The sequence below is a fragment of the Pelodiscus sinensis genome, chromosome 10 (genome assembly GCF_052426305.1).
Source record: "Pelodiscus sinensis isolate ZL-2025 chromosome 10, ASM5242630v1, whole genome shotgun sequence".
Taxonomy (NCBI): Eukaryota; Metazoa; Chordata; order Testudines; family Trionychidae; genus Pelodiscus; species Pelodiscus sinensis.
Genome location: NC_143061.1, coordinates 52,431,268 through 52,458,678, shown reverse-complemented (window position 1 = coordinate 52,458,678; position 27,411 = coordinate 52,431,268). Strand labels below are relative to the sequence as shown.

Sequence of the window (27,411 nt, the reverse complement as noted above, 5' to 3'; positions counted from 1 at the left end):
GAAGTGTAGCTGTGATGGTACTTGGATATTATAGAAACAAAGTGGGTGAAGTAATATCTTTTATTGGATGCTTTTCTGTTGGTGACACACAAATTTTCAGGCTTACAAAGAGCTTTCTTCATGTCTGTAGAAAAACTTAGGCCTGGTCTACACTGCAATCTTACATCAACCTAGCTGTGGAAATGTCTTCACTAAATTTGGCCTCCAACTATATAAGTGCCTCTTTACAATAACTTAAATTAATGGAGATTGCCTATCTCCTAGAACTGGAAGGGACCTTGAAAGGTCATTGAGTCCAGTCCCCTGCTTTCATAGCAGGACCAAGTACCATCCCTGACAAATTTTTGCCCCAAATTTCTAAATGGCAACCACAAGGATTGAACTCACAACTCTGGGTTTAGCAGGCCAATGCTCAAACCACTGAGCTATCCCTCCCTTCCCACAAATACAATGTGAAGTTTCACATGCTGAAGTGATATTTGTTCTTGATATGCAACAGTCTCAAATTACTCAGCAAGAGAACAGGAGATCCAACTATTTCAACATCTCTTCATTCCCATCTAGTGAAGACTCCAAGCACCCTTGTGGAAGACCAGCACACAGTGACAATGAAATGCATGCTCCACGTGTCCAAACAACACATTTTAGCCACCCATTCTGCAATGTTAGCAGTGCAAGGATTCAAACATTTTGGCCTGAACGCTGTTTAGCCCACATTTGGCTCATGAGCATTTAGATGCAGTCTTGCGGGTATACTGCAAGCTTATGGTGTGGGTCAGCCCTGAAAAGTGACTAAAAATGGCATTATAGGTTGTCCATGTTCATTCTCTCTCCAAGTTCATATTGAATTCACTTTAAAAAACCAGGATGTTGTTTTCATCCTTTAGCTGAAACCCCTGCTAATTTAGCCTGGCATATGAGACTCAAGATAGATTATTGCTGAAGAGTACACACGAACGAGAAAAAGATTCTGCCAGATAAATTCTGCCCTTTCTTACATACTAATGAAGTGACAATGTGGGTTAATTATAGTCTTTTAGACTTTGAAAGTGGGGATCTTCCAAGCTGAGTGATGAAAGCAACCCAAAATATTTAAAACTAAATAAAGCACTTTAGGTTAGAGCAGGGGTGGGCAAAATCAGGCCTGCCAAGCATCTCTCTCTGCCTGCCCAACTAACTAGCAGAGCTAGCAGCTTGTATTCAGCTGCCTTTCCCCCCACCTTGCTCGTCTCCTTCCTGCAGTCAAGGTATCCCAGGAGTCTCCTGCTAGCAGTGCAGAGAGGGGGAAGGAGCGGGAAGGCGGGGATGAAGAAGGGTGCCCCCCTGCCCCTGTACCTCATCTCTGCAGAGCAGGGGTCTGGGACAGGGAGACACACAGAAGAGCTGCTCTCATCTGAAGTGTGGATGGTAAGTGACTCAGAGGAGGGCAGAGACAAGGGAGCAGCACAGATTTCCCTTAAAGAGACAGAGCGTGGCTTCTCAGAAACTTACCCAGCAGCAACCAGCGCACACACAGTGTCACTGTCACACCTTCAGTCCGTGCCTGTGACACACATGCAGTCACGGTCACATACACACTGCTGCACACTCAGCGTCATGGTCTGTCTCTCTCTCTCTCACACACACACACACACACACACACACACACACACACACACACACACACACACACACACACACACACACACACACACACACACACACACACACTTTCTTCGCCTCTCTCTGTAGCCCCCAGCCCCATCCCTTCAGCCCAAGACTCCACCCCTTCTGGGGGCCTGTAGCCAACCCATAACCAGTTACCACGATTTGTGAAGTAATCCCCCCTGCAAAAATTATTGCCCACCCCTAGATCAGAAGAAAATGCTGCATTGCCCACGTGATTTATTTGACCTTTTTGGATCTTTTCCAATTCTAATTATTATGATTCTTTAATACTTTGTTTTCTTCTTTAATGATACTTGAATTAAACCAAGCCATTGTATTCCTGTATCTTCTATATAAAATAGGTCACAAAGCTAGAATATTTACAGTAGTTAATTGTTGTAAAAATAGCATCCGTAGTCAGGTCCTCCTCTGGCCAAAAAAATTAACGTTTGCACAGTGAGGACCTCTAGCCTCTTCATGCATGAGTGAAATATTAAATGTTAGTAGCATCATAACCACATTTCACTGCAATGCACAAACAGAAGTTACAAGAGTAAAGATACATTGCCTAAAACTTACTGCATACAATAGTTCCTCTGGAGTTACTGGGCTGGTGAAAATGGTACGAAGACATCGGAGGCAAGCTTCAATAAACTTCAGTTCTGGTGACAGCAATCCTGTGAATATACATACATTGTCTCATTCTTTTTGCTTCTTTCAAATGCAAGTGTTGTAGAAATAGTTAGCAAAGTACAATGCATTAAATGAAAGCCAAGATACCTTGCAATAAGGCTGGGATAATATGGCAGTCTAATAGAGACTTGACATTGTTTTCTGTACCCATCGCAAGGCTTCCTAGCACTACTGCACACTCAGTTCTCAGCTCCGTACTGGAGGTTTCTTGCTGAAGCAAATACAGCAACCTGTAAATAGAAATACAGAATTGCAGTTATCCAAATACCCCTTACCCAAAAATCTTAATTATCAAAATCCTACCATGTGCCCCACACGTAGCCCTATGTTAATCACTTGCTAATCAATTCTCAGTCAGCCTTCTAGTAACAATGGCTTAGTATTTGTATAGTAGATCAGAATAATTCAGAATTAAGTTATGTACACAGTAGTTGTAATACAATTTGGGTGTTTTAATAAACATAAAGTGCAAAATATTAAGCAAAAATCAGTGTTTTGAGCACTTCTGTTTATCCATATACCTAGGTATGTGAACCTTAAGTCCCCAAGCCATCCGAATAAATGAGAATGTACTGTATTTACAGAGATATCAGTAGTCAGGTTTAATGAAGAAAACCATAACATCACAATATCTAGTTCAAGTGCAGCCCTCCAGGTAAAAAAATGATTGTTTCTCTTGGAGGGAAGGCCAGAGATGCAACAAAAGTGTAAAACAAACATCCTACAACAGTCATGAGAGTATTTTTACAATAAGTATATGTTAGAGTAGATTTCCGATTTATACCAAAAGATACTATATTCTGAATCTTCTAGAAAGATAAAAGCAGAACGATGGTTGACATTCTAGAAAGCTTCCTACCAGATACCACTACAATCCATTTTTGAAGAGAGAGAGTGAATTTTGATAATCTCATTTATTTTAAATCAGTTTCTGAGCCAAAGCCACTTCTTCAGATGAGCTGAAATCATGCAAACAAGAGTGGGCCGCAGGAGCCCATGGCCCTCTGAGATTCCACCAGCAACCTTGTGGACCCCGTCTGCTCCCCTCCCCCACGCACCTCTCACATACTGGAGCCCTGAACTTCCTACTCGTTCCCCTCCATCCCAGAACTTTTGGAGTGTGCAAATCACCTCATTTGCTCTTAGTCCCCACTTCTCTTCCCCCTCAGAGCTTGAAGAAAGAGCAAACGGCTGATTTGCAGGATTCCAGCTCTGGGAGAGAGGGAGAGGAGCTGGGACGGAGCACAAATGAGGCAATTCAACACTCTGAAGGTGCGGAGAGGGAAGGAGTAGGAAATGTCTTCCAAGGACAGTGGAGTTTCATGTTGTTGGAATTGGACCCTACTGCTGATGGGCTCCGGATAGTCTTAATGTTCTTTTCTATCAGACCAAGAAAGAGAACGAAATTGTCTGACTTGCTCCTCAGTTTCTCCACAAAACTAGCAGAATTTGTTTTTGTGGAGACCAACAGTACAAATCTTGGTTTAGCGAAGTGAACTTTGACGGGTCAAGAGGCAAAATCATGGGGCTATCCAAGAATGTTAAAGCACAGCAAACATGGTTGGGGGCATCGGTTTATAGCAATGAATGAAGCCAATAAAGAGATCCAATTCAAACAATCCAAAACTCCACTGTCCTTGGAAACTGATTATAGCTACCAGAGTTTATCTATTACAATATTGTCTGAAACGGTTACATTAAGTAAAAGCATTTTATTCATTCACTAAGTAACAGTGTATTTCTTCACTTTCAAAAGGATTGCAAGTATACAGTCTTATCTGTGCCAAGATCTGACTGATGTCACAAGGGTTTATGCAGAGTAGTTGGTCTAAGCAGTACTATGATCCCTAGAAATGTGGATGGCAGCAAAAGGATGGCAAGCTTTTCCATATCTCCTCTTGCTGAGCACTGCCTCCCAGTGAACAGCTTCAGAATCTTGTGCTTTTCAGATCATATAGCACCTTTCCTCCTCTCCCCTATTCCAAGAACATCCAGCTATGCCTTAAGAACCAACAGAATACTAAATGAACATTCTACCATCTCACAGAAAAATTATCACTGGATGCAGAATCATCATGGAATTAACACACACGTTTTACATCAAGCCTGTCTTTGCAAAGTCTCTTTAAAGATTATAGATCCATGAAAGTATAAGCAACAAAAATAACTATTAGATTTCACAGAAAAGCAATTGTCATGTTGCAGCGGGTTTGGGGGTGGGAAGAGGGTGTTAGGGTTTGTTTGGGTTGGTTTTTAAGATGTAATGAAGGAATGCTGAAAATGTTTCACCCTCACTGATTCTGTGATCAAAAATACAAATAATTGTTTAAGTCTGAAGATAGTTTTTATTCTGCTCCCCTTCAACTGCAGTTCCCACCAAGCTCTCAAACAATACAGATTTTCTCTTCACCAACTGCACACCAGCTTCCTCAGTCATTATTTGCAGCAGGCTTAATCAGTGCTGGTTCTGAAGATCTCAGAAGACCTTGTGTGTTGTTTGGTGACTTCCAAAACAAGTCACCTCTACACTAAAACTCCCAGTCATCAAAAACTGGGGATGAGAATACATGCAGAGTAGCAAAGTTTCAGATGGAGAATGCTGTGTGCAGGCACTGACAGAGCAGACATCTAGGAGAATCCACTGGAAATGCTGATGTCCTTGTTCACTCAAACTTCAGTTTGCAATATCTGTGTCAATATCCATCACCACAGGATAAGGCAGACAGGAATCCCAACAGCAAATTCTTGCAATGTAATCTCCCCGGCTAGCATTCCTGAGTCCATGCCTACTTTGGAACTCAACTGTTTCAATTTTCTAGTTAATTTCTTGAGCTCTTTTCCCAAATGGGCATGTAGAATCTGATTTTCTCAGATACATCTCTACACCTCTACTGTCAGTCTACTGATGAGCAAGCACCTAATCCTCATCTGGCAGTGATTAGGTTAAGGAAATTAGACACATCTACAAATGATGATAGTGTACACCTCTCCAGGTCAAGAATAGCTTCTGATATTCTCCAGGAACTTCCATGCCTGAAAAACATAAGAATAAGAACAATTATTGACACACACTAGTTTCCACACAGTTGACAGATTTAGCAAGGAGAATTTTGCAATATCTTACAGAATGAGGACACAAAAAATATAAGATAGTACAATTGCTGTGCATGGTATGGGTTAGTTGATGGACAGAGCAATTCAGCAAGGAAGACAAATAGCTCACATTTTCCTTCCCTTTCACAACTTAGGAGGAGGATCCCTGGACCTGACTAAGCCTACCCAACTAGCACAGACTTGAACCAGGCAGGTTTAACCATTGTACAACTGAAAAAGAAACAATGCTTTGATCTCAAAATAGATCAACACCAAGAATTTAGTTAAAGCAATAAGACCACACGAGGAAACATACATTGTAACTATATTAATGCCAATATCTAGGTCTTACCCTCAGACATCCACTCCCTGTGTTCATGATACATCTTCTCTATCAACACTCCAAGATTTCCTGGACTGGATTTCCAGCAATGGCCCTGATTTTGTTCTAGTTGCTCAGCTACATTTTCAATTTACTTTGTTTACTTTGGTTGTCTTGTCCCATCTCAAAGTCATCACAACATCCCCAATAGTCTTGAAATACCTAGGAAAAGAAACGGTGAAACTTAATTGTTAATAAACGGTGGACCATTGCTAGCATTCCATCATGCTCTAGAAACAAGCATGTGGAAGGCAACACAGAGAATAGAGGTTTAAATTACAGTACCTCCTATCTTGAGAACTTTTACTTCAAATGACAGCCTGTCATCTCTGGGGTATTTCTGGTGAAGTATAACTTTGGCACCTTCCTCAACATCACTCTTCTGAAGTCTGGTTTCCATAAATTCCATGATTACGCTGTCTTCACTAAGGAACTGAAGAGCCTTCATGTCTCATTGGATGATCTGTCACTGCTCCATCTTGACCTTAACATGCTGCAATTAATTCATGATGGAATGCCAGCTGGTACTGCCAAGAAACTGACTTTGTCCCCCACTTGTGAGTCAAGCAGCCTTTTAACACTGTTGGAACAATTGGGAGTAGCAAGGCTTGATTACAATTGGCGGCTCTTGGCTCACAAAAGATCACTTAAATAGAGCTGAATACCAACTTTCATGAAAAGATGAGGAATTTTATCAGCTGTAACTTGGTCAAGATTAGTTGAAAGTTTAGCATTCTCCTCTAGAAGATGCTACAGAGAGGAATAAGCTACTTGCTGGGATGGGCATCCAAATTTCTTGCTCCAATCCTTCTGAGTTACTTGTTGGACTTCGTGTAACAGACAAGAAGACATCTCCAAGGAAGTGCATATGGTGAATACAGAGAAAATATACTATTATAAAGGCAATTTGCCTCTAGTTTTATTCTTTTCTTGAAGCGATATTCAAAAAGGAGATAAGCGATTTCAAAGAAGATTGTGATCTTCACCTAAGACCAATGAACACAGAAAGTTTGAGGTGGACATAATCCCACAGAAATCTGAACTGAATTGATCAAAAGAATGGCTGATGCTACAAAAAGACATGGTGATTTAGAATGTAATAAAATAAAGCACAAGTACTGAAATTAAATGTATAAAAAGTATGATGTACAATACAATACTGTAAGAACTGTTAACAGAATGAATATTCTTGTAATACCCATTGACTTAGGTCAGTTAAGTACTAGCAGTTGCAACACACAAAGCCCTAGAATGGCTTGAAAGCAACAAGTTCAATGACATGATCTTCATGGATGAGACAACAGCCAAAATCATTATCATCTGATTTAAAACATCCTCTTCACTGCTCACACATCAGCATGTAAACCCACCCCCATGTTTAGAGAGCCTCATTGGGATGCAATGTTAAGAGTGGGAAAGGGCCAGAAGTTATTTCTGCAAGTATTACATGAGTTTCCTAATGCCATATAAACCTGTGCACTTAACTCTTCTTCTACTATATTTAGGCATCGCTAAAAAGCACTACTTTTTAAACCAGCAAAATAAGGAACGTAGGGTGCTATAACACTTTTAGCAGCCACAGATGTTTCCAGGGTGAGAAAAATATTCTCTTTTTCTCTCCCATTCGCAACGGCAAAAGGTCATGGAGTAATATTCCTGTATAAGAGTTATACTAACAAATTCAATTAAATGTTTTCTAGGGTTGTTGCAGGCAATTACCCAAAAGAACAATGCATCAGAGTATTCACTGAATTGAAGAAAATGAACTGAGTGGCACCAACTGATTCTTTCACACATAAAAGAAAAGCCGGCCAACAAAAAGCAATTTCTATGAGATCAAGTATTCTTAAAGAAAAACTCTGCATCAACTACTCGACTAGTAATTAACTCGATATTTAACATCCTTACTTCAAATACAGCACCCTTAAGCAAACAAATACGGGTAAACAAAAAATACCCTGATTTCTTAAATGAGAGGCTTCTACATAAGACATTTTGTAAAAATTCTGGGCACCAAATCCTGTACTGGAAAAGCCATTAGGACCACTATAAAACAGAAATGCTTGTGATGGGTGTGACAGATCAACATATGAAAAATGCATCCTTTATTTTAAAAAGAGTTACGAACTATTTTGTGACCAATACCAAAGGGATTATGCAGGTCAAAGTCGGTATGTGGAAACTGAACTTCCAAATAGACTTGTTCAATGCCCATAACTTTAGAGCCAGACGAAGTCCACTGTCCTCCTGTTTCACCAGAAATTAGATTAAAACTCTCAATCTTGGGTATTTGAGGCACCATTCAACTACTCCTATTAGAAGCAATTTTTTTTACTTCTATGAGAATAAAATCATGAGAGGGGTTGTTGGAGAGAAGGGTAGAGGGAAGGGTAGACAGTCTTTGAAACTGTATGGCATAGCCCCTTTCTACAATCTCTAGAACCCACTGCTCTGACATAATTAGTCTCCAAACATTGATAAAGTGAGCTAGTGCTCTGCAAAGAAGGGGTTAGGTTGGTGCTCAATTACTCATTCCCAGTTCACAACTGTCTTTTCAAAACTGAGGCTTGTTGTTCCATGACTAAGATGGTGGTGAGGATGTGGGTTCTTTAGACTTAGACTCCAGTCTGAAAGGCTTCTTACCATGTTGACTCTGGAGGGATGCAGGCTGCTGGTGTTGCTGAAGTGTCTGATATAACTTAAAGTAAGACCATGACTGGGGAGATAGGACTATCTCCGATACCAGAAAGGAGAAGGTCTCCTAGCAGAGGAAATCAAACGAACAGCGGCTATCCATTTAATTCCTTTGAACATTTTCAGCAATTTGTCTATTTTCACACTGAAAAGACCCTCCCCTTCAAAGGGAAGGTCCTCCAACTTAATTTTCATGTCTAGAGTCAGGGAGGAAGAACAAACCAGGAATGCTTTATGATGCTCATAACAGATACCAACATTCTGACAACAGAGTCCAATTCTCAAAAGAGGTCCTAAGGAAAGATGTACCCATTTACATGCTTAACCAATAAGCCTGGGCTCTTCCGTTAATCTTAACCATTACACACCTCCCCTTCAGAGGCAGCAAGGTGAAGAGAGAGGCAGGAGCCAGTGCCTGTGAGGAGTTGGCTTTTAAGCTGGCTCCCACTGAGCTGATTGCCCCCCCACATGCTTTTGCCATTGTATCAGAGGCAGCAGCATGGGGTGGGGGCAAGCAGGAGCCAGTATGAATGGGAAGCCAGCTTTTAAGCTAGCTCCCCACAAGCATCAGCTCAAGCAGAGCCACAGAAGTGGGGAAAGTGGGGAGGGGACAGGCAGGAGTCGGTACACACGGGAAGCCAGTGTTCAAGCTGACTCCCTGTGCATTCTGGCTCCTGCTGCCTCCTGCAGAACAAAAGAATGCAGGAGTGCCTATCAACACCTACCTGCGGAGGAGCAGGAGGATGGAGCAGGCTGGAGCCAGTGCTTGTAGGGAACCAGTTTTTAAGCTCCGGCTCCCACCTGCCCCCCGTATGTAAATACGTAACTGCTGAAGAATTCAGCAGTTACATGTTTACAAAAATAAACATTTGTTAACACCGCTAGTCGTAAGGCAACATTTGGCTATGTTTTGGCCTTCCATTAACATGGGATTCACCAATCTTCTTTGGTCAGGTAAATCTTGTAAAAATAATGTAAACTTTTATACAAATGGAATTGGTAACAGCCCATGACTGCCTGATGATTTGCCACACCACACTGAGGGAAGATGGAGAACATTTCCTCTGACAAATTAATCCTCTTTCCATCTTTATCAGCTAGAATGGATTATGTTTGTTCAGTTCTTTCCCTGTTATTGGCATTAGCCTCCACAACTGGATTTGGGACACGGTAGGTTTAAAAGTAGGAAAACCCCTCAGAGGACATCTGATGCAACCTCTCATCCTTCTTAGAAAGAGGCAGATAAGAAACAGGCACCACTCACAAAAATTCTGCTACCTGTAGCCAATAAACCAAAACCAGTAATGATATTCTACTCCAAATAGCATCACAGATATCAAATACCTTATGAGAAGTCTCTTTCATTGGAACTGCAAGACTAAAAGTAGACGGCATACAGCTGACTAAGCTATGCTAGGCTACCATATCTAGATATTTAGATATATTGTGTTTGACACCACACATCAGTATGGATTAAGCACATAACAGTAACATAACAGCAGTAATATAGCATAAAAAGCATAGGCCAATTTAAGATAAGTATCCCCTCGCATTCATGAAGAAAGTTTTGGCTTAAGTAAACAAGGAAGCTGCCAAGACGAGCAAGACAGATGAGCGCTTTACCATAACAGGAAGGGAGTTACTCTTTCAGGCTTTTACTAGTGTCCCAAATGAAGAGGATATAACATGACTGTTCTTCCCTAGTACAGACCTCAGAGGTTCTTTCGTGCCTTTGGTATCTGGAATGACTGTGTTCCAAACAGAGAGATACATCATTGTACCACAAAAACAAAGCAGAAATCTAAATCTAGTTTCATATAATGTACTAATTATTTGTTAGTGGTAAACAGGTGGGAGGGAGATAAAAAGATTATTTTAGGGGGTATAACTGACAGCACACCTTCTGAGTAAGGTGAACACAACAATGCTGCACGAGACTGCTCCCAGAGACTTGTATCACCTGGAACCTTTCTCCAGTACTAGCATCACAATAAACCTGACTGACTGTTTTGATCTCTTGAATACATTTCATAACAAACCACAGTGTGGTCAGGCCAATGAATTTATCAACAATATGATCCACCAAACAGTGGAACTTTGTAGCATCGACAGAAGGAGAGAAGAATGGAGCCAGCCCCACTTTTTCAACACTAATAAACCAGATTGATATTTGATTTAAAAAACTGCTCCTCTCTTTGAACAGGAGCTTCATCTTCCTCAGATAATGTTTCAAGTATATCTGTAACACTAAAAAAGCCACAGGAGAATCTCTGGATTCTCAGATCCTTTATACAAGAAACATTACCTTTGCAACCATGCACAGAGTACCTGAAAAATTTCTAGGGTGACCTCCAATAAGGCCAAAGGACCCAGGATTTCCAGTCTCCCCAGTAACTGCAGTTTAGGAACATGCTTGAAGGAGGCAGAAAACAGGGTGGCACAGACAGACTGGCACATCTCTGCATTCTTCCTCTATCTTCTTCCTGTTAAGAATCTTGGTCTGAATAAGATAAAATGCACCAGAAATAATAATGGATCCAGAAGGGAAAACAGTCATTCAACTCTTTGAGTAAACCATGTATCAGGAATGATTTAGATTCATGATGTCCAACCAGTTCTGAAGTAGTAGCCATTGCAGTGGCTACTGCTATAGTGAACTAGCCACATTATTCAAGCCAACTAGCCACACTCAACTGGCCAGCATGTTGGACACCGCGGACTTAGATGGTGCTTGGTGCTGCCATGAGGGCAGAGGGCTAGATTTGATGACCTCTCGAGGTCCCTTTCAGTTCTACTAGTCTATGATTCCATATATAGGGAATTTCAATGTTACCATTGTATGGTCAGTTTCCTCAGTTTGTGTAGGTCTCTCATATAGCAACAAATGTATGATTGTTTTATTTTTAATGAAAACAGTAAAGCCACAGCAATTGGCAGAGAGCTCAGGAACAGGCACAGTAACTGAAGCTACTTTTAAACATATTTTGAAACTGTTTTCAAGTTCATGGTGTCCGTTTAAAATATACATTTTGTTTGGTTTCCAGCAGAGCAGCATTTCTTTCACACACACGCTCTCGCTCTCTCATATCCACCCCCTGGTACCTAGCCTCTAGGTGGAAGAAGGGGAAATAGGGTTTGCTGCTCTGGCCCATGTTTCTCCAAATCTGCTAACTCTTAAGAGCTGTCTGGGCAGGACGCAGAGGTCCGACAGTATGGAGACAGGAGGTTCTAACTGTGGCTTCTGGCACCACCAATCATCAAAAGAACTGTTCAATAACAGCACAGTTGCAGGAGGAAGTCTATTGAATACAGCTGTCCAGTCATCTCTACATTCTCATCCCTTCCCCCTATAGTGTGGAATAGTACAGACTCTGTGACCCTCCCTTACACCAAAACGCCCCCCCCCCCCCCGCCCCCGAGTTGAAAGTTTAGAGCAAGGACTAGTGAAAAACAGATATTCTCGGTACTCACCTACAGGTTTTAATTTTTATATGATATGTCTATGCTTAATATAGCAACCAAACAATCTCCCATTTCTTCCTAGGGACCAAAAGCCCTAATTGCTCCTCTGTTCAGCTGCTAACATCTCCACTTTGCAAGCAGAAACATCTTTGACAAACCAAGTTAAACAAATGAAGAGAGTGTAAAGTAAACTCAAATAAATATAACAAAGGAAGATTATACTATTGTATTATTTTCACATTTAACTGAAAACCTTTTTTTTTTTTAATAATTTTATTTAAAATGACAACACCAAATCCAAAAACCATGTAACAGCATTTAGGGCCAAGTTACTGCAGAGTCCAAGAGGACTTGGTTTTTCCCAAGGTCTTCTCTCAGTTTAGGACACATTTGCAACATTTAAATATAAATGGTTCTACCTAGCGATGTAATAGTATAGTCAATTAACCAATAAGCAAAAGCTTATAGGTTAATGCTATAGACTACACGCATTGATAAGAACAATAGAATGGCCGTACTGGGTCAGACCAAAGGTCCATCTAGCCCAGTAGCCTGTCTATCGACAGTGGCCACCACCAGGTGCCCCAGAGAGGGTGGACCGAAGACAACGATCAAGCGATTTGTCTCCTGCCATCCCTCTCCAGCCTCTGACAGACAGAAGCCAGGGACACCATTTCTATCCCCTGGCTTATAGCCTTTTATGGACCTAACCTCCGTGAAATTATCTAGCTTCTCTTTAAACTGTGTTATAGTCCTAGCCTTCACAGCCTCCTCTGGCAAGGAGTTCCACAGGTTGATTACGTGCTGTGTGAAGAAGAACTTTCTTTTATTAGTTTTAAACCTGCTACCCATTAATTTCATTTGGTGTCCTCTAGTTCTTCTATTATGAGAACTAATAAATAACTTTTCTTTATTCACCCTCTGCACACCACTCATGATTTTATAGACCTCTATCATATCCCCCCTCAGTCTCCTCTTTTCTAAACTGAAAAGTCTCAGTCGCTTTAACCTCTCTTCATATGGGACCCGTTCCAAACCCCTAATCATTTTAGTTGCCCTTTTCTGAACCCTTTCTAAGGACAAAATGGCTTTTTTGAGGTGAGGAGACCACATCTGTACACAGTATTCAAGATGTGGGCGTACCATAATTTTATACAGGGGCAGTAAGATATTCTGTGTCTTATTTTCTATCCCTTTCTTAATTCCTAACATCCTATTTGCTTTTTTGACTGCCGCTGCACACTGTATGGAAGTTTTCAGAGAACTATCCACAATAACTCCAAGATCTCTTTCCTGATCTATCGTAGCCAAATTAGCCCCCATCATACTGTATGTATAGTTGGGGCTATTTTTTCCAACATGCATTACTTTACACTTATCCACATTAAATTTCATTTGTCATTTTGTTGCCCAATCACTCAGTTTGGTGAGATCTTTTTGAAGTTCTTCACAGTCTGCTTCTGTCTTGACTATCTTAAACAGTTTAGTATCATCCGCAAACTTTACCACCTCGCTGCTTACCCCTTTCTCCAGATCATTTATGAATAAGTTGAAAAGGATTGGTCCCAGGACTGACCCTTGGGGGCCACCAATAGTTACCCCTCTCCATTTTGAAAATTTACCATTTATTCCTACCCTTTGTTTCCTGTCTTTTAACCAGTTCTCAATCCATGAGAGGACCTTCCCTCTTATCCCATGACAATGTAATTTACACAAGAGCCTTTGGTGAGGGACCTTGTCAAAGACTTTCTGAAAATCTAAGTATACTATATCTACTGGATCCCCTTATCTGCATGTTTGTTAACCCCTTCAAAGAACTCTAATAGATTAGTAAGACATGATTTCCCTTTACAGAAACCATGTTGACTTTTGTCCAACAAATTATGTTCTTCTACATGCCTGACAATTTTCAGTCTCTTTCCTAGCAACCTAAATTTGGCCTCCAGGACATCTCTCCTACCCTTCCCTATGTCACTGGTACCTACATGTACCACGACCACCGGCTCCTCCCCAGCACTACACATAAGTCTATCTAGATGCCTCGAGAGATCCGCAATCTTCGCACCAGACAGGCAAGTGACCATACGGTTCTCCCAGTCATCACAAACCCAGCTATTTATGTTTCTAATGATCGAATCACCCACTACTAAAACCTGCCTCTTCCTAACAACTGGCGTTCCCTCCCCCTCAGAGGTATCCTCAGTGCAAGAGGATACCACAACATCCTTTGGAAGGAGGATCCCAACTACAGGATGATTTCCCTCTGCTTCCATTGAATGCTCTGTTCCTTTGAGACTTTCATCCTCCTTAAGAGCTCTGGGGCTCTCAGACTGGAGGTGGGACAGTACTACAGTGTCCCGGAAAGTCTCATCAACATAGCTCTCTGCCTCCCTTAGCTCCTCCAGTTCAGCCACCCTGGCCTCCAAAGCCCGAACTCGGTCTCTGAGGGTCAGGAGCTCCTTGCAACGGGTGCACACATATGCCACCCGCCCACATGGCAGGTAATCATACATGTTACACTCAACGCAATAAACAGGATAGCCCCCACTCTGCTGCTGGGCTTCTGTCTCCACTTTTCTTAGGAATAAGTTTAATTATAAACTGGGCTTCTTATTAAATGTCTGGAATATAGATGATTATAAAAGTTATGTTTAAAGAAGGTCAGAAGAAACTAGAGCCCTCTAACCTCCCGCTCTAAACTCCCTCTCTGCTGCTCCTGGTTGCTGACTCACAGCTTTATAAAGCCCTGGTAGCCCCCCACCCCCTCCGGACTAAGACTCAGCCAATTAATAGAGGCTTCTAGATTTCAAACCTTTAGAAGCCACAGCACACGCTCCTTCAAACGGACACACACAAGCTCAGCATACAGCAAGTAAACCCTACTACAGATAGCTACTTACCTCAAGGGTCCCATATTTACTCCTCCTTTACCTGGAGAACTCCCTCTCAAAACTCCCTGTTCACAAGCTCCTGGTCGCTGACTCACAGCTTTATAAAGTCCTGGTAGCCCCTTCCCCGACTGAGGCTCAGCCAATTAACAGAGGCTTCTAGATTTCAAACCTTTAGAAGCTCACAGCTTGCAGCTGCTGGCCACAACACACGCTCCTTCCAACCAACCAACCAGACACAAACAAACTCAGCATATAGCAAGTAACGCCCCCACACACTACAGACAGCCACTTACCTCAAAGGTCCCGTACTTACTCCTCCTTTACCTAGAGAACTCCCTCTCAAAACTCCGTTTGCTGCTCCTGTTCTCAAGCTCCCTGGTCCCCTTGCCCCATCCAGGAAATTTTTTAGCAGGCTGCCGAACAGTCCAGCTCAATGCTGGCCTGTATCAGGTCTGGGACCTACCCCCATTGTGATTCTGCACTTAACGTATATTAGGATCCAGGTAGGCAGGCAGCCTGGCAAAGTTCCGGCTCATGACGGATCCAGGAGCTTAGACCATTACCCCAGACAGGGGGTGGGGGCTCCTCAGGACTAGGGCCAGAGTGCAATGGCTGTCAGCCCCACCCCCATGGACTACAGAATAGTCGAGTAAGAATTCCTGAGGTTAATGAACTATTCAATTAACATCCCTAGTTCATTTGACAAATCCTATTTTCCACAAAATCAAACTAACTTGCATTAATGTCTTAATATTCTTGCAAGCAGATCTAATTACTCAGGTCATCCCATTAGCTTTTGCTTTTAAAATATTAGCACAACTTCCCTAAGGTTTCAAGAGTTATTAAAAGTTACCAGCAGGTCACACAGCTATTGGTCCTATTCTTTGAAAAACTCTTTGGGGGGGGGGGGGGGAGAGCAAGTCATCCATACTTGCTTATTTTAAAATGTTTAAACTTTAGCAGATGCAGTTTTACATCCTCCTCAGTCACTGTTTGAATTTAAAGTACTTCAACATATTCAAAAATATCAACCAACTTCTTTCCACAGCTCAACATTTCTGCCTTGGCTACATCACTGATGTCACTATATGGATTTCTGATACATTTTAAATTCCTTTTTATTTCCTTAACTCTCCTGCCCATGGATTTTTCATTGTTACTTTCAGCTTCCTTTATTTTTCTGAATTTAACTCTATCAACTTTTCCATTTGATATTTTTATTACTAATCTAGCCATCCACTAAGCACTTTCCATTGTTGAGCGTTCACCGTGATTGCATTCTCCAAAAATTTTTGCTCCTGGTATTGTTGCAAGCCAATAGAAACCAGCCCAATGGAGTTGGAAAGAAGCTACGCTTGATTCAAATACTTGCTTCCGCATCAAACTGAAATATAATTTGCTACAAAAAGGTTTGTTTTGATTAACTTTATTGTGAAATGAACATTCTACCACTACAGTCCTATAAAAGGATGAGAATCGCTTTCTACCATAAGTTATGCATCATGAAAAGCAGGTGGCTTGTTGGTCAAAAGCTATGATGAACATTCCTGTGCCTTTGCATCTGTTGTAAATTTTGCAATAAGCATAATTTCAGTGGCAATGAATAGCGTAGGACATGCAGTTTTTCCTCCCCATTCAAAGCCTATGCAAAGAGGCCTAGACAACTGACAACTTGTACATTTCCAAAATGTGCATCAAACAAAAGTGTTGGGGAATCAAAAAAATGAAATTCAATGCATTGTGGTTAGTGAACCTTATTCTAGTGATTCGATGTCAGCTTTAAATATTAATTCTGCTTTTTCGGCAGCTTGTCTCTTAAAATACAGAGACATTTACTTCTTCAAAGTGATCTTCCTGAACAATGAAAACAGGGCCAGATATGTGATTGCTGCAAGGACAGAGCTAGTTTGCCTATCTTACTCTCCATAAGAAAGATACCCTTAATGTCTATTACATCCGTCACTTATTCAGTTTCTTCAATACACTTTAAATGAATGACAGAGAAATGGCATTGTCTTGAGTCCTTTGGACTCATTAGCAACCCAGCATACAAGATAGATACAACTCTTAAAGACAATTTAGAACTATTTTTAAGTCATCAAGAGCTTACTGGTGCTATCAACTTCTGGGATTTAAACAATAAAATTTGAAAATGTCTACAAATATTCTAATCTGTAAAGAGAGGGATATTTGAGATCCAGAATAGCCTGCATGCCATTTGAACAGCCTATTTTCACTGCTGAACTATCTAAACTGAGGATCCTCACTTATCTGAGCCAGCCTGCTTCGCAAAACTCCGAAAAGTCTTTATTTCCTGTGTGATGTCATCAGCTGGCCCCGATTCCAAGTCTATCAAAAGAATACAAGAGATCCCATGCTCTTGATCAACTATAGCTCCGCCAGCAAGTGAGTAATAAAACTAGCTTTCTGTATGTATTTCTCATATATTTCCCAAAAAGATGTTCCAATTGCCTCTCTAAAATATATCTATCATTCCAGGAATGTTACTATAGTTTTGATCAAGATTCTGGTCACTGGTACTGCAACCCAAGAAGTAATTCAAAACAAGTCACCTTTAATATCAGCATTCCTTGTTAGACAATGTAGCAAAGATTTGTAGGTCTTCAAATTGCATTTTGTAAAGCAATAGGAATTCTCTGTGGAGAAAGACACTTTCCACTGCTATGCATTTCACGTGAGCAATAGAGTATCATCCATGAATTCTGGAAAGTCTGTTTATGTCTTGAGATTTTGAAGTACATTTTCAGCCAAGGTTATCCTCATAATTTTGAGCACATACACCCCTGAAGCTCCCACCATGTACTCCTTTTTTGTGTTCCCTTAATAAAAACACACCATTTGTGAACAATCTCTTTATTGCTTGTATTGAAGAAGTGGAGGGTTATGCACTGAATGCAGGGGCACCCCGTTGAGAGCAACATGCATGACTCAAAATTGGGCATTCTTAAAACGCTTTCAGAGCATCTCTAATTAGCACTTCCCCTTGCTGTGTTTTAGTTACTGCCCTGGTGTCAGGCTGCTCAAAATCCCTTGCGGGACGTCGTGCCTCAGCATTCCATCCAAAGAGATACATTTCCCCATTGATCTCTCAAACATTATGGCGCACACAGCAGACTACCACTACAATGGGAACATTGTGTTCCCTGAGGTCTAACGTAGCAAGCGGACTGTGGAACCTTCCCTTTAAATGCCCTAAAGCACATTCTACCACCATTTTGCAGTTGCTCAGCCTGTAAGTTAGTCTGCTCCTTGCTGTGGTCCAGACTACCCATGTACAGCTTCATGAGCCACAGGAGCAAAGGGTAGGTTGGGTCTCCAAGGATCACTATTGGCATTTCAACATCTCTGACTGTAAACTTCTGGTCGGGAAAAAAAGTTCTAAATTGTATCTTGCCAAACAGGCAGGAGTGCCTAAAGATGCACACGTCATGCACCTCTCTTGACCTTGGCTAGTTGGATAAAACAGCACTTACTGTAGATTTCCCCACTTTGAATGGATTCTCAACCGACTGGTAGCTGTCTGGCGTTGCAAGCTTCCACAGGGCTATTGCCACATATTTCTCCACTGTCAGAGCAATCGTTTTTCAGTTTTGTTTAAGCAAGGCAGTGCATGCATGTTGCTACTTCGGTGCAGTCTGTCTTCAGAAGATAACTAAGATGTGTTTTTAAAACCCAACATGGATCTGTTCCACAATGGTAATATATAAATTTCTTTATATTTGATACCAAATATCTTATGTCATTTTCAAACTAAATGCTTTCCCTGCATCACATAAAACTAATCTATGTTCAGATATATCCCAACAAGACTTTGGAGGGGCATCCAATTCATATCTGATCACCCCACTATTTGGAGAGTCTCTTCCCAGAGACTATGGATGCACAAGCATCTCAAAAATCTGTTGTAAGAATGAGGTAACTGGACTGGAGGAGGAGAAGAGCGAGACAATCCTGACAAGATACAAGTCCCAGTACAAGTGAAAGACTTCACCTTGACCATTTCTTGAATATGCACACAATTAATAAACTAATCCAGCTACTCCACCTTGTCAAGCAATGGGAACAACAGTTTTTAGAATTTCTGTAAGTGCTTCAAAGAAAGACAATTTACGGATCCAAGGAGGTCTTTGTTGCATTGATCAAACGAGACTGAAAGTTCTTTGTATCTGGTCATCACCCATAGTGCTTTGTAGAAAGGATCTATAATTAGATACTTGAAATATTGGCTTATAAAAATATCCCTTCTCTAAAGAACAGTGCAACCTCAATCATTTTTATGAAAGTTCTGGTGATGGTTACAAAGTTGAAAGGTAAACTTACTGGAAGGTATGTCATCCTATTGAAAAATGCAGTGTGTGTGTCTGTGTGCGTCTGTGAGCGCGCGAGCGAGCAAGCGAGCAAATTACACACACACCCTCCACCCCACCCACAGGAGAAGGATAGAAGAATTCTGTAATATACCACCAATGTCACTCTGGAGAGAATCAATTTGCTCTGAGTAACTACAGACTAATTTTGAGTGGTGTGGGAAAGGTGAAAGACTCCTTAATTTACCCAACTGAACAGAGTGAACTGACCTCAAGATGATGTTTATTTTAATCCCTATTCTGGGATGCACTGGCCTGCTGGCTGGATTTCCAGTAATAACTGGACTGTAAGGGTTCATTGGAGACTGATTCATTTTTTTTAAACTTAACTTTCACAACCACATTATAGGAAGCAAAAGGAGTCTTCCAAATAATATTTTGTGATCTCATTTATTTCTCTCTTATATCAGCCTCCAAAAGGATAGAAGATTATTTAGGGGACGTCATCACTGAGCGGTCCAACCAGGGTAAAGAGTTCTATCAGAATTTTGCAGAAATTAATGTTGGGCCCGCAGAATTTCCTTTTGCCCCATACATATAGGCTGCAGTGTCTGGTCACCTCTACACAATGCTGGGGAAGAAGGGGAAACTAGAGGGATCTTGGCAGCTGCAGTTTCCAGTACCACTAGAAGAAAGGAAACAATGGAATGCCAAAAAACAACCAATGGGAGCCAAGAGATTTTGCGAAGAGGCGGGGGCAGCACATGAAGCCTTCCCTCCCCAAGTGCGCAGAGCAGAGACCTACAGGGAACAGCTACCCACTTAAAGTGGCATGGGGCTGCTCTGAAGCAGCTGAATGCTATGTGACTGAGGGTCCTCGCACGGCGGCCTGTGGGCCAAGTCTTGCCCATTCCTGAACTAGAGAAAGTAATCCATCAACTACAGCTTTCAGGATCAGGTCAAAAGCAGAGCCTGCATCAGTGAAAAGGAGAGTAGCAGAAAACATACCTTGGAACCGCTCCCAAAACAATCAAGTTCGCTTTTTGTTTGTTGTTTCCAATTACAGCATTTTTCATATCTCTGTAAATCCAGAAAGAGAAACAAACCCTGGTAAATTATGCTGAAGTATAAAGAAAATTGTATATAACTGAGCCCTATTTCCAATAGAGATGTGAATGGGTAACAGTTAACCGTCACCCAGCATCGGGCTGCTCCAGCAGCCTTGTAGGGACAGGGGGGGAGGGTACGCAGAAGTCCACATGGGCTGGTAGCCAGCAGCCCGACCCCTGCTGCCGCTTCCAGCCTGTCTGGGAGCAAGCAGCCCAACCGTGGCAGTCCAGCCGTGGCAGCGGGCCACTCTAAGCAAGTAGGCTGGAACAGCCCCCTCCTACCTCTCCCCATTTAATCAGTTAGCCAGTTAAATTTACTGTTTAACCAGTTAACTAATTAAACAGGATTTTACATCCCTAGTTTCCAAACATTCTATCAAGTAGTCTTTCAGATCTCCACGCTGCACCTACAGGGCTGAACGTTGCTTCAGGACACAGTACTTTACAATACCTTTGGCCACAAAACCAGATCTCCAGGCTTCTACTATGCCCCAAACTCATTCAAAATGAGCAAAACCCCACACCACTTCACATTAGATTTGCATGTGGAAGTGAGCTGTTACTGATCAAGTCAGGTGGACCACCTGATCATATCCACCCACTTCATCCAGCATTGTAAATAAGTCAGGTGTGGGGAAAACAAACCTTGGTAATGTGAACTCATAAGCACTGTTCTGAGGGGAGCAGGAAAAAAAACCTACTTCTTACTAAAGGACAGAGGAGGTAGGAGAGTGATAAGGTGTAAGCCTGGGACTCTGAAGAAAAGGGTTCAATTTACTGCTCCACCATGGGATTTAACCTAGTAAAGTAAGTCACAATCTACATGCAAGAGACAAGGTGGATGAGAATCTCTTTTGTTGGACCAACTTCTGTTGATGGAACAGGCAGGCTTGAAGACCTCAGGTCTCCCACCAACAGAAAGTGATCCAGAAAAAAACACTCACCCCCCACGTTCTGTCCCTCATACTCTGAGATCAATACCTACAATACCACTGTGAACAGCCTCACTGCCTTAGGTTCTGCAGCTGTAGAGTGGAGACAACAGCACTTTCCTTCCTCACAGGGATGCAGTGAGCATACATACACTAAAAGATACAACAGGGGTGGGCAAGAATTTTTGAAGGGGGGGCCACTTCAAAAAAAATTTAAGTGGTCATGGGTCATCTCAGAAGGAGCAGGGCATTTTAAATAGCAGAAGTTAAAAAGGCTTCAGGCTCCCAGGCAACACATTAGCGGGGAGGGGCAGGGCAGGAGCTGCAAGCTCTTTCAACTCCTATTATTTAAAAGGCTGGCACCTAAGCAGCCACGGGGAAGGCACAAGCAGAAGCAGTTGAAAGGGCTCCTGTGTTTCTGGCTCCCAGGCAATATGTTGGGGGGAAGGGAGGGGAGGAGGAACTGAATAAAAGAGCTAGGCAGGCTGGATTTGGACAGCTGACAGCCTCTTGCCCACCCCTGGATTATCAGGTGCTAAGATCATATGATAGAAGGAATTAGGCAGTACCTAGCATAGGAAGGCAGACTACACCAAACAAGAGGCAGGTGTCTAATAAAAGTTCTACATTCCAGTCAAGCACCTGTTGAAATGGCTAGTTTGCAGTCTAGTGTGGTGCAGAAGGTCACTGCTGTATACTTAAAACCACAAAACACCCACTTGGATTTTCTTATATTAGTTGCTTTTAATATACACATGATTGTCAATGAGCTTGAGGGAAAACCAGCAGTCTGTCCCAGCTTCCAGATAGCTCAACAGAACACATTTCTTGACTCCCATCAAACTGTATAAAGATTTTAATCTTAGACTTTGCAAACATAGAAAGTATAAAAATCTTTGACTATGCAAAATTAGGAATGTGAGCGAGTAACCAGTGATTCTTACTACAGGTAACAGTTAACTGGTACCTGGGAGCCAGCTCTTAGCTATGGGCAGGGCCCAGAGGGCTGGCCCCCTTTGGCCAGGCTTCAGCAGCCCCTGCCTGCAGTTAATCAGTTAACTGGTTAAACACTAATTGGTTAACCAATAAAACAGGACTTTACATCCCTAGTCAAAACCCTTCTAACTAGCAGAAAGGCAAGACACACAAGACCTCTAAATTCAGAATCTGCATTTCAACTAACATTTTAGTATCTGGATTAAGTAATATTGTACCCTAATTTTTTTTTTCAAATGGTGTCTCATCTTCCGTATTAGTGAGAGCTCTACCAAAAGCAATGTTTAGACAGGGGCAGGTGACCAAAGCCCACAAGTAAGTGAAGAACATGGAGACCTGGGAGATGGGTCAGAAATGGGAGAGAGTATGGGCTATAATAGCAGAGAAAAAGGAGGGACAAGGCAGAACTGGGAGGCAAGATCAAATCAGTAACTAAGATGCCTATATACAAATGCAAGAAGTATGGGTAATAAGCAGGAAGAACTTGAAGTGCTAACAAACACACACAACTAGGACATTGTTGGTATATCAGACTTGGTGGGATAATACACACATTGGAATATTGGTATAGAAGGGTACACCTTACTCAGGAAGGAGAGGTGGAAAAAAGGGAGGAGGTGTTGCCTTATACATTAAAAATGTATACACTTGGACTGAGGTGGAGATGGACATAGGAAACGTGTTGAGAATCTCTGTGTTAGGCTAAAAGGGGTAAAAAACAAGGGTGATGTCATGCCAGGGGTCTACTATAGGCCACCTACCCAGGTGGAAGAGATGGATGAGACTTTTTTTAAACAACTAACAAAAATCATCCAAAGCGCGGGATCTGGTGATGAATTTGAAAGTGGAAGGTAGCTTGGGTGAAAGTGATCATGAAATCACAGAGTTCATGATGCTAAGGCACAGGTCCCCAACGCGGTGCCCATGGGGGCCATGGCGCCCGCCGGGCCATTTCTGTGCACCCGCCAAGTGATTGGGCCAGCCCCGCACCCGGGCACGTGGTGCATGGGCGGTGCTGGCTCCTGGGCGTGTAACGTATGAGTGGCCACACCCCCAGGTGCACGGCGCAAGGGCTGTGCCGGCCCCGGGTGCACGGCATATGGGCAGCCCCACCCCCGGGAGCACAGTACATGGGCTGTGCCGGCCCCGGGCGCGTGGCGTATGAGTGTCTCCGCACCATGGCACGTGGCACAGGAGCGGTGCTGGCCCCAGGAGTGTGGCGCATGGGTGGTGCCGGCACCAGGCACACGGCATATGGGCAGCCCCAGCCCCGGGTGCACAGCGCAAGGGCTGTGCCAGCACCAGGCACGCGGCGTATGAGCGGTGCCAGCCCCTGGAAGGTAGTAAGGTGATAAGGAACAGCCAGAATGGAATTGTAAAGAATAAATCATGTCAAACCAATCGGATAGCTTCCTTTGATTGGATAACGAGTCTTATGGACAAGGGAGAAGCAGTGGACGTGGTATACCTAGACTTTAGTAAGGCATTTGATACGGTCTCGCATGATATTCTTATCAATAAACTAGGCAAATACAATTTAGATGAGGCTACTATAAGGTGGGTTCATAACTTGCTGGATAACTGTTCTCAGAGAGTAGTTATTAATGGTTCACAAACCTGCTGTAAGGGCATAACAAGTAGGGTTCTGCAGGGGTCTGTTTTGGGATGGGTTCTGTTCAATATCTTCATCAACCGTTTGGTATAGAGTATACTTATTAAGTTTGCAGATGATATGAAGTTGGGAGGGGTTGCAAGTGCTTTGGAGGATAGGGTCATAATTCAAAATCATCTGGACAAACTGGAGAAAATCACCCTAAGTAAATAAGATGAAGTTTAATAAGGACAAATGCAAAGTACTCCACTTTGAAAGGAACAATCCCTTCCACACACACAGAATGGGAAGCAACTGTCTAGGAAGGAGTACAGCAGAAAGGGATCTAAGGGTCATAGTGGCCCACAAGCTAAATATGAGCCAACAATGTGACACTGCTGCAAAAAAAGCAAACATGATTCTGGGATGCATTAACAGGAATGCTGTGAGCAAGACATGAGAAGTCATTCTTCCACTCTGCTCTGTGCTGATTAGGCCTCAGTTGGACTATGTCTACACACTGGTGGGTTCTTGCGCCAGAAATATGCAAATGAGGCTAAGTGTGGAATATCGCTGAACCTCATTTGCATATCTAATGAGCCACCATTTTTGCATAAGAGGCTCTTGCGCCAGAAGGAGCTGTCTACGCTGCCCCTTCTTGCGCAAGAAAAACCCTCTTGCGCAATGCCGCTATGCTGATTATTTTCAGGAATAACGGCATTGCATAAGAGGGTTTTTCTTGCACAAGGAGCAGTGTAGACGCTACTTCTGGCGCAAAAACCTCTTCCACAAAAATGGTGGCTCATTCGATATGCAAAGGAGGCTCAGTGATATTCCACGCTTAGCCTTATTTGCATATTTCTGGAGCAAGAACCCACAAGTGTAGACATAGCCTTGGAGTATTGTGTCCAGTTCTGGGCACCACATTTCAAGGAAGATGGAGAAACTGGAGAAGAGCAACAAGAATGATTAAAGGGCTAGAGAACATGACCTATATGAAGCAAGACTGAAAGAAATGGGCTTGTTTAGTTTGGAAAGGAGAAGACAGAGGGGAAATGATAGTGGTTTTCAGGTATCTAAAAGGATGTCACAAGGAGCATCTGAGGATAGAAGCAATGGGCTTAAACTGCAGTAAGGGAGGTTTAAGGTTGGACATTAGGGAAAACTTCCTAACTGTCAGAGTGGTTAAACACTGGAATAAGTTGCCTAAGGAAGTTGTGGAATCTCCATTTCTGGAGATATTTAAGAGCAGGTTAGACAGACATCTATCAGCGATGGAGATGGTACTGAGTCCTACAATGAGGGCAGGGGACTAGACTCAATGACCTCAAGAGGTCTCTTCCAGTTCTATGATTAAGGCCCTCTATTTTCACTCTTTCGATAATTCTCCATTTACAGCCAAAGCATTTCCATGTTTGTACCGTCTATGGGATTTAAAAACAGGTGAAGCAACTGAAATTGTCTTTATTTTAGTATGTGTGTTTTAAACTTTTAGAAGACTAAGTTCGTGTGCATGTGGTCCTAACTGAAAGCTAGTCACCATGCCAACTGAGAAAAAGTTGCATTAAGAAAACACTATTCACATCAAGCACGTAACATCATTTTCACCAAGTTTAGAGTTACTGTGTTAATCCATAAGATTATATATTTAGGGACACAATTTTAATTGGATTTGCTCGTCAGTTTTTGCTTTTGGCTATTCCACTATTTAAGTAAAGTCAACAGAAAGGTTAGTGTTTTCATCTTTTTATTATTTTTCCCCTCTAAATGCCAGAGGGGGAAAGGAAAGTCTAGGCAGAAGTGGTAACTACAGTTTCCCATTACAAAAACCTGGTTTTCAATTATTTATAACTTTGCCAAGTTGTTCAGGTAGAAACCTTCCACTTATACGTCCCTGACTCAGGCTGACATTTTGGAAAGTATCAGCAAAACCTGTTCAGTCATATCTAGGAACGAAGAGAAATATATATTCTACCTGTGCTCAAAAAAGATGTCCAAGTTTAATTCAGAAACACTAGCACCTATAGGCTTTGGGACATGGACCTAAAATTTGGTGGGGTTTGTGTTAGTGTAAAATGTGCTTGGCTTTTGCCTTCTCTGTGAAAAATCCACCTAAATTTGGCCATGTTACATGCAAATGCTCAGAGCTTTGTTAGACGCTGGCAACTGTGGTCTTCAACGAATCTGCCTGCAATGAGCATGCTCCACTCCCACAAAACTCCTATGTCACTAGTGAGCACACATCTGACTGAAGGCTGTGGCTGCTCCAGATGCTCAGCACCTCTTATTCTTAAATTCCAAAGCCAAAAGGGACTACTGTGATTGTGTAACAGGACACAGAACTTCCCAAAAATTATTCCCAGAGCATATATTTTAAGAAAATATCCAATCCTGATTTAAGAATGACCAGTTATGGAGAATTCACCATAATGCTTAGGGCCCTACCATTTTGGTCAATTCCATAATGACAAGAAATTTAAATTATAAATGTCATTATTTCAGCTATTTAAATCTGAAATTTCAGCATTTTTGTTGTAGGGGAAAATCAGAGTGGAGGGGGGGTCACAAGGCTATTAGGAGGAGTTGCAGTATTGCTACTCTTACTTCTGCACTACTGGTGGTGGTGGCACTGCCTTCAAAGCTGGGCAGCTGGAGGGTTGGGGCTGCTGGCCAGGAGCCCAACTCTGAAGGCAGAGTTGCCACCAGCAGCACCACAGAAGGACAATATGGTATGGTACAGCCACCCTTCAAAACTAGGCACATAACCAACAGCTGCTGCTCTCTAGCTGCCGAGCTCTAAAGAAAGCACAGAAGTAAGGGCTGCAATATTGCAATCAGCCTAAAATAACCTTGTCTCCTTCTTACAGCTCCTTTTTGGGTCAGGAGCTCCCTTTTGACAGAGACTGATCTCCCCTAAGAAATCTATTTAGTATAGGATAAAAGTACACAAGAGACTAGATTTCATGGGGCCATCCCCCATTTCAGTCCGTGACATTTTTTTCATGGCCATGAATTTGGTAGGACTCCAATAATGCTTACTAAATTGCTCTGATTAACTACTCATGGTTAATTTACATCTTATTTAAGCCTGAATTGGTCTAGCTTAATTTTCAGCTATTGGGTCATGTTGAACCTTTATACGCTAAACTTAAGAGCCAATTATCAAATACTAGAAGACTAACCTGGAGTTGCCCAGGGCTGGGGCCATGCAGGCCACCTTCTGGCTTCTCCCTGGGGTGGCGGATCCTTGGGGCTGCCTGTGGCAGTGAAAGTGGTGCTGCCAGAGCAGCAGCAGCTCCCTGGGGCTCCTGGGACTATGGTCCTCTGCCGGGGGCAGCTCTCTGGGCCTGGCAGGGACTGTGCTACATGTTTGGGTGCTCCTACGCAGCCCTGTGGACTTGTATGACTGGGGCTGTTGCAGGGCTTCTTCCTACCCATTCTCACACATGCTGCTGTCAGCTAGCAAAGGACTCTCTTGCCAGACTGGCTACAGAGAGGAACCCCCAGCATCTGCAACTCAGCTCCAGCCCCAAGGAAGCCCTAGAGTCCAGATAAACTATGGGAGGGGGGGAGGGAGGAGGGAAGCCCCCAAG

General features: G+C 42.5%; 1 protein-coding gene across 5 annotated transcripts in view; it reads right to left on the bottom strand.

The window, feature by feature from the left end:
• ARMC8 (armadillo repeat containing 8) overlaps positions 1–27,411 on the bottom strand; it is a 114,051-nt gene that overhangs the window by 75,233 nt on the left and 11,407 nt on the right. For 3 of the 5 annotated variants that reach the window (XM_075937366.2, XM_075937363.2, XM_075937367.2), the window contains exons 3-5: positions 20,199–20,270; positions 2,428–2,570; positions 2,227–2,324 (exon numbers count right to left, since the gene is read on the bottom strand). In XM_075937366.2, coding sequence (XP_075793481.1) covers positions 2,227–2,324; positions 2,428–2,570; positions 20,199–20,270 — 313 coding nt within the window. Of the gene's footprint in view, positions 1–2,226; positions 2,325–2,427; positions 2,571–10,837; positions 11,885–20,198; positions 20,271–27,411 lie in introns of those variants that run through there. The other 2 variants (XM_075937368.2, XM_075937364.2) reach the window with 2 other exon arrangements.